Raw genomic sequence first — 7775 nt, 5'->3', positions numbered from 1 at the left:
TTAGACTTGTTGTTGGTCCATCCCTACTAAGGGGGTATATATGTGATGTCAGGCCAGTGTGTCCCCCTGCACACCTCCATCATAGATTGATAAACAAACAAATGAAGATGGCAATGCTACAACATGATGCTGCTGTTTACACCACAGGATACTTCCACACATCATGCTGGCCACAGCAAACCCACAACAATACAGAACCAGGAAATGATTCATTACGTCTGTCCATACAAACACACCCCAAGGAAGCCCCCCCAGGTGTGTTCGAAAGGGAGCGAGTGAGCATGTACTGTATGTGAGAGAGTGTTGTGTGTGTGTGTGTGTGTGTGTGTGTGTGTGTGTGTGTGTGTGTGTGTGTGTGTGTGTGTGTGTGTGTGTGTGTGTGTTTGTGTGGGCGTGCGTGTGTGGGGGTGGGGGTGGGGGTGGAAGAGTGAAAGATATATAGATAGAGTATGAGTGAAAAAGAGAGAGAGACAGAAAGAGAGAGAGAGAGAGAGAGAGAGAGAGAGAGAGAGAGAGAGAGAGAGAGAGAGAGAGAGAGAGAGAGAGCTTATGAGTGTGTGTCTCTTTTGTTTTTTTTCGCCTTATTTAAGACCAATATTTACCCAGCAGCCCTGGGGTGAGATTACCTCATATTATTCCCGCCCAGCTGTGCTTTCTCAGCGTTACCACGACAACCAGTGGAATGTCCCATCATGTTTATCCCTCTGCCAGGAAAACAGAGGGAGGAAGAAGAAGGAGTTTTTGTCTCATGTGTGTGTGTGTGTGTATGTGTGTGTGTGTGTGTGTGTGTGTGTGTGTGTGTGTGTGTTTGTGTGCCTGAATGTGTGTGTGGCGCTGGTGGTGAAAAGAACCACTTCAGTGTGTAAACAGTGACATCTCTGCACTTCAAACACTAAAAGGCATCTTTCACAATAACCTTCTGCCATACACTGATTCAGTCTAACGTACTTTTGGCCAATAACTATAAACCTCAAGCTCTGGCTAAAACAATACTTGGTGAAATTTGACACAAGATGGCACACACACTCACTGATTGTGGGATATTTCTGTGCTGTTTTATAAATAATAAATGTCTAAATTCACTGCATTCAATGCATCTGTTTTATTTTATTTAGCTTTTGATGTGCGACATGGATTATTTTTTGTTACATGCATTTTTATATTTTTATATTACCAGTATTTTCACAGGCAATTCTTGCCTAGGAAAATAAAGGTAAAATAAAAAAGAATCCTTTATTTATTTATTTATTTATTTATTTATTTATTTATGTCTGCACCGTTTCAAAAGATGCAATGATGTGAGGATGAGGTGAGTGAGAGGTTGGCGACAATAAAGCTAAAAAAGGAAATTACACACACATACACACACTTTAATATCCAAGCTGTTATTCCAATAATTTGGACAGCAGCCACTTAAATAAATCAGTAAGAAATCGGCAGAATGGGGCATTCATTGATATAACACCTCTTTATTCCCTGAAGGTGGAGCGGATGGTCGAGGTTATTTGGTGAAATAGAGATGAGCATTACAATCTGGCAATGAAGAATACATTTTCCAGAACAAACAAAAAATATATATATTGAATTGTACTATAGACCGATAGGCCTACATTAAAATTTATAATAATAATCTTCTTTTTTGTGGGATTATGGAAATCTGATAATTTTGGATCGGATAATTGATTCAGTGGAGTGCTGCGACATTCTATATTTCCCGTACTCCCTGCCAAAAACGATTCCCTAACTATTTACATTTTGAAATTTGTAACATCCCATAGGTCATTAGTTGACTGTAATCGTGGTCATCATAAGCCTTTAATATTATTCAGAAATAACCTCTAATAGACACTTGAGAACTCACAATTTACCCAATTGCCCTCTCCTCCTTCAGAGAGAGAGAGAGAGAGAGAGAGAGAGAGAGAGAGAGAGCGAGAGAGGGGATATTGTCCCTCCATGGAAACGGGGAGCTATTTGCTTTAATTTGCAACAGAATAGCTTGCGGTGTATGGCGACTCTGAGAGAATGTTCTATTTGGTCTTCGCCTGCTTAGGTGATAAAATGGTCGTTATTTAGCCTCCGAGGCAGAGGCGAAGTACAAACAGAAGGGTTTAACCCGTTGTCAAGTGGCTCTTCTGTCCTGCAGCCCGTAAAAGGCCCGACTGTTCCCAGGAGCAGTTCCTCCACGTTCTTTACGCATCACTCCTCGCTCTTCACTGGACTCAGAGGGTCGTTGGACTTCCGACCTGGACCACAGACTTGCCGCACGGGGGCACCGGGGGCGTATAATACCGTGTCACACTGGGATATGGCCACAGGGATTTATTAAAACAGCGGGAATGGGACCATGGACATGAGCCAAAGAGGATGCCGCGCGGACGAACCGGATTTGAAGATGGTGGGAAATGCACCTGTCGGCTGAGATTCCTGACCTCAGTGAGAGGGTCAGCAGTCTCCCCTCTTGAACGAATTCTACCACTATAAAGAGGCATGTTGGTGGTGTAAAACGGTGGGTTCCTTGTGCCCGTGGAGCATGGAAATGCAAGGACCCTCTCTGGAGTCAACGCTGATGGGTTTTGAGAGGGACCCGGTGGCGTTCCCGCATCACAGGCCAAATCACATGGTGGTCGGATCAAAACAACATCAACAAAGACCGCAAGTAGACACCCCCGCGCCTTCCTTTCCGAGCTACCGATTGCGGATGTACGACGGCGACGACGACAGTGAAGATGAAGATGACGATGACGACGACTCGTGCGCCTGGAACGAGGGGGAGGAGGAGAACGGCTCGGGTGCGGAGGAGCGCTCCGGCCAACTACACCACCACAACCAACGTGCTTGCGCGCTGGCGGGCAGCGCGCACGCGGGGTACTCCGCGAGTTCCAAGCGCAGGAGGAACATCACCATCGTGCAGAGAAAGGCGGCCAACGTGCGCGAGAGGAAGCGCATGTACGGCCTGAACGAGGCGTTCGACGCGCTGCGGCGCAAGGTGCCCGCGTTCGCGTACGAGAAGCGGCTGTCGCGCATCGACACGCTGCGCCTGGCCATGGTGTACATCTCCTTCATGAGTGACCTGCTGGGGGACAGGAGCTCGCGTTAGCACCGGAAGCGGTCTGTGACTGTCCGAGAACCCGTTTAGTCTTAACCTGCCGCTTATATTTAAAAAAAAAGTTTGTTTGATGCTATTTCATTTTATGTCTACATTCATTTTTGCCTAGCACACCACGTATTATAAACTGTAGATGTGATTGCGATGTATTGCGTTTTAGATGAGTGAATTGTTTCGTAGCACTTCCAAATATGTGGTTAGGCTGTGTGGTTTGGATAACCTAATATGACAATAACAACTGACCCTTCATGCATGTGGTTGAGCATCTGTTCATTCATGGAGCTCCCAGGTATAGAGGAGTCTGATGTGTGTCGTGATGAGTGATGAGCCGGTGTTGTCCTGCAGGATTTCAGAACCGTGGAGAGCAACACCGTCAACCTCACGGCGTGTTCACCTATGGAGGTGAACACGCGAGGTCTCGGGGTAGAAAAAGACTCAAAGAGCAGGAAATTATGTCACTTTTAATCATGAGCCTTGCTGAGTCTGTCAGGCATACGAGACATTTGGGTGCTGGGCCCTTTAGGCCTAAACCCAACGCAGACATCATCGCCGTCTTAAGGACTGCCCGTGGGCTTGGCTGAATGGTGTCGAAGAAAGAGACAAGCAATAGAACATTTCACAAAGTAATGCAGCAAAAATGCAAAAAACTAAACAAGAAAGGAGACTTGTGCATGAAGCAGGTGTGTGCGCGTTTGTGTGCGTGTGCGTGTGTGTGTGTGTGTGTGTGTGTGTGTGTGTGTGTGTGTGTGTGTGTGTGTGTGTGTGTGTGTGTGTGTGTGTGTGTGTGTGTGTGTGTGTGTGTGCGTGCGTGCGTGTGTGTGTGTGTGTGTGTTCATGCTTGTGTGTTCGTGCTTGTCGAGCAGGCAAGTCTTAGCCACGCACACACACTCACACACAAACACACACACACACAGTGACAGCATGTGTGTGCGTGTGTGCGTGGACTTGTTTGTGTGTGCGTGTGTGTGTGTGTGTGCGTATATAAGACATGCCAGCTTATTTGCGCGTGTACGTGTCTGCGGGTCTGCCATTCGCTCTTTCTCACCTCCGCTGTTGACTTAACTTTCCAGCCGTCAGCCGCATCAGCGACCCCGCTGTGAGCTCGGATCCGCCCTGAGCGCTCCCCGGGACGGCCCGTCTTTTAAACCCGAGCCGCTGTGTGGAGGGGCTCTGCGGGAGTTAAACCCGTCGAGGCGCATACCTCAACACCGGGCTGCGACGGGAAAATAAACACCTTGTCTGCTTACGAGCAGACAGCCCTGCTGTTCCAACCTCCTGTGTCTCCTCGTTTTACCGCCACCGTCTCAAGCATAGGCCTACTGCCTTTCAAATCTACAAATCTAACATTTCTGCTTAAGTTATTTTTTGATGCAAGTTAGTGATGTAAATATTGAAATTAGGTTGATTTTAATTTCTTGAGGGCATCTCGTTGAAAGTGGCCAATTCAAATGTAGACTTAACATATCAATTGTGTACAAAACATATTATTTGTATGGGGCGATTATGTTGGCGTTATGATTAAACTAAACTAAACTAGAGTTATAGGCGTAACTAAGTCATACAAATTATAGAAGCGTAGCGTATTATATAACTTAACCTTCAATAATATTTATTTTGAAGGACAAAAAGTCATAGAAGTCCTGATTATGTTGCATAGTTCTCTATAGGCCTGCCACCCCTCCTCCGAGAGAGGTATTATGTTACACTCCTCCTCATCCAATCACAAAGTTCCCCCAAATCCTCCTGCGCGCGGTGCGCGGGCCTATAAGAACCCCGACGGCTCGAGCTGACCGTTTTCCGTGCATGGGCGCGCACCTTACCGTCATAACTGTCACAACACTCAAGGCCAGAAGCTCGTCTATACCTTGTTTCTGTTGTTTTTGAAAAGTAAACTTAAAGAGAGTCGAAAAAACGATTTCCAAAACAAATAGAGCGATGCGGGAAGAGGACTCCCCGATGGACAGCGCGGGGAACAGCGAGGAGGAGGAGACGGAGCGGCAGCCGCGCAGAGGCGCGCGGAAGCGGCGTGCGCCCCAGATCAGAAAGAAACCAGTCGAGGAGGAGTGCGAGGAGGAGGAAGACGACGACGAAGACGACGAAGACGAAGAAGACGATCGGGACGGAGACCTGGAAAGCCCCGACCCCGAGAAGAAGCGGGGGCGCAAGAGTGGCAGCTGCGGCAGCGAAGCGGGCAGTCCACACTCCTTCGACGACCTGCACACGCAGCGGGTGATGGCGAACGTGCGCGAGCGACAGAGGACGCAGTCACTCAACGAGGCTTTCACGTCGTTGCGTAAGATCATCCCCACGCTGCCGTCGGACAAGCTGAGCAAGATCCAGACGCTGAAGCTGGCCTCGCGCTACATTGACTTCCTGTACCAGGTGCTGCAGAGCGACGAGCTGGACGCGCGCGGGACCAGCTGCAGCTACGTGGCGCACGAGAAGCTCAGCTACGCGTTCTCTGTCTGGAGGATGGGGGGCGCGTGGTCCTTGTCCACCACGACCCACTAGTCAGAAGCCCCTACCGCGAACCTCAATAGTCAGGGCCCCTCTACTGCTGACCCACGGTAAGATGCCTCCCACGTCGTGTCCGCGCTTCGTTTCAATCATTTTAATGATGATAGTTAGGCTACTTTAGTATGGCTCCAGTCGGGGCCTGTTATTTTTGTATGTTGGAGACATAAGTACAACGGACTGAATAGACACATCATTGGTGTATGCACAGATGATGTGTATGCGTTTATCTGGGAGGCTAATTGTCTCTTCTGTTCCAAGTTGTTCCAGACTTCGGACCACTGTATCAGACCTGATCCTGACGTGGAAGGCCTCAGAACACAGAACCAAACACAACTGGATCGGAGAAGGGCTCCGCTGGAATTTAGGCCCTCGGTGGAGGGAGAGCGAGAGTGCGAGAGAGAGAGAGAGAGAGAGAGAGAGAGAGAGAGAGAGAGAGAGAGAGAGAGAGAGAGAGAGAGAGAGAGAGAGAGAGAGAGAGAGAGAGAGAGAGAGAGGGGGGGAGAGAGAGGGGGAGAGAGAGAGAGAGAGAGAGAGAGAGAGAGAGAGAGAGAGAGAGGGGGGGGGGGGGGCGGCATCCCCGACTGCACGGCATCCGTGCATCCCATGCACGTCATCCGTGCATCCCATGCACGGACGGACAATATAATAATAGCGTGCAGCACCAGGGATTTGGAAGGAGAGTTGGATGTAAGAAGGAGCGTCTCCGCATCTACGACTTGATGAATGTTGTGAACGCATCGAGACTCTCAGGTCCACCTCTCTGTGTTGGAGTAGAGCAGGACTCTCAGAGGACAATCCATTTCACATTCCCTGTGCCAAATGACAGCTGACATATTTGTATTTATTTTTCTACACATCTTCGATTTCTATTGCTCAAATTAAAGTTAGTCTATTTATTTTTTTATATTACAGAATGTAAAATCGTTGATGATGCATTTTGAGTGTTATGTACATATTCGACTAGTCGAATGTCTTAAATAAAAGGTATACTTCCTAATACCTTCTGTCTGGATGTTATGAAATGTACAATTTGTTACACGCCCGAACAAAAACCTGTGTTTAATAATAAACAGATTATTTTTTGCCATTAATCTTGTCATTATCCATTGCTACAATCAGGCAAAAATGCATTATTGTAGCCTATTGTATCTATATATTTTATTTATTCTTTAAATATTCGACATTTTTAAATAGTGTTGCACATGGCGTTGGAACAAATTATTCTTAATCCATTTCAATCCATTCATATCAACGACGGGGAGCTATGAGAAGCACGTCGGGAATCCCCAGATGTTGAGACCTAGGGTCACTCGTTGTGTTCTGCAGATGCTCCCATCTTATTTTAATGGTTTGGCCAGGTCCTCAAAACCACGCGATACTGAATGATCAGCTCGGTGGCAGCCTGCTGGTTCCGTAAAAGGTGTTTTTTTAGTTTAAGAATAAGTTATGTAAACAAAGAACCATTAAAACAATTTAAATCCCAATACTTAAAAATGATCCTGTCTGGGACCCCTCGACGAATAGTTTATACATTTTAATATGTTTTATCCATCTTGAGCACGAGATAAGGAATACGAATTATTCTTGCTAAAGTCAAACTAACAACGCTAATAAACCAGGCCCTAATTACACGCACGTCAGGAAGGCCTGTTGCGTGCGGAAGGTAAACGCATCAGCTTTGACCCCGAGAACCTCGAGCAGCACCGGGGGAATCGATTCCCGCCCTAATATCACCGTGGCCGTGTTATCTTAAACTTGAGGCCGTTCTACCCTGACAAGAAGGAATGTCACCTCTGATTCTTCAAAACGCCAACTCACACACACACACACACACACACACACACACACACACACACACACACACACACACACACACACACACACACACACACACACACACACACACACACACACACACACACACACACACACACACACACACACACTCTCTCTCTCTCTCTCTCTCTCTCTCTCTCTCTCTCTCAAATTCGGTTTCTCACGCCAAGCGCAGGAGTGAATACATTCCAAGGGATTGAAGAGGGTCGCGCGATTCTGTTCTGTGCGTCTCTTTGATGTTGACGGTAACGGGGTCGTTATCAGTGTGATGGAGGCACTCTGCTTGTAAGTGCGCCGTGATTTATAGACTCGTAGA

The 7775-nt window shown here is 47.4% G+C and overlaps 1 protein-coding gene across 1 annotated transcript; it reads left to right on the top strand.

Annotated features, from left to right (window-relative positions):
• Window positions 1-4765: 4765 nt before the first annotated feature.
• On the top strand, window positions 4766-6101 carry twist1a (twist family bHLH transcription factor 1a). Its single transcript, XM_056583052.1, has 2 exons — window positions 4766-5673; window positions 5882-6101. Exon 1 carries the CDS (start codon window positions 5042-5044, stop codon window positions 5615-5617), a length of 576 nt encoding a protein of 191 aa, XP_056439027.1. The 5' UTR covers window positions 4766-5041; the 3' UTR covers window positions 5618-5673; window positions 5882-6101.
• Window positions 6102-7775: the final 1674 nt, after the last annotated feature.

Source organism: Gadus chalcogrammus, chromosome 22 (assembly GCF_026213295.1).
Source record: "Gadus chalcogrammus isolate NIFS_2021 chromosome 22, NIFS_Gcha_1.0, whole genome shotgun sequence".
NCBI lineage: Eukaryota > Metazoa > Chordata > Actinopteri > Gadiformes > Gadidae > Gadus > Gadus chalcogrammus.
Note: the sequence above shows the minus strand (reverse complement) of the source record. Positions and strands in the feature narration are given on the sequence as shown.

What these genes read in the sequence shown, in the direction of transcription:
- twist1a (XM_056583052.1), top strand. Translation starts at nt 5,042, where the DNA reads ATGCGGGAAGAGGACTCCCCGATGGACAGCGCGGGGAACAGCGAGGAG.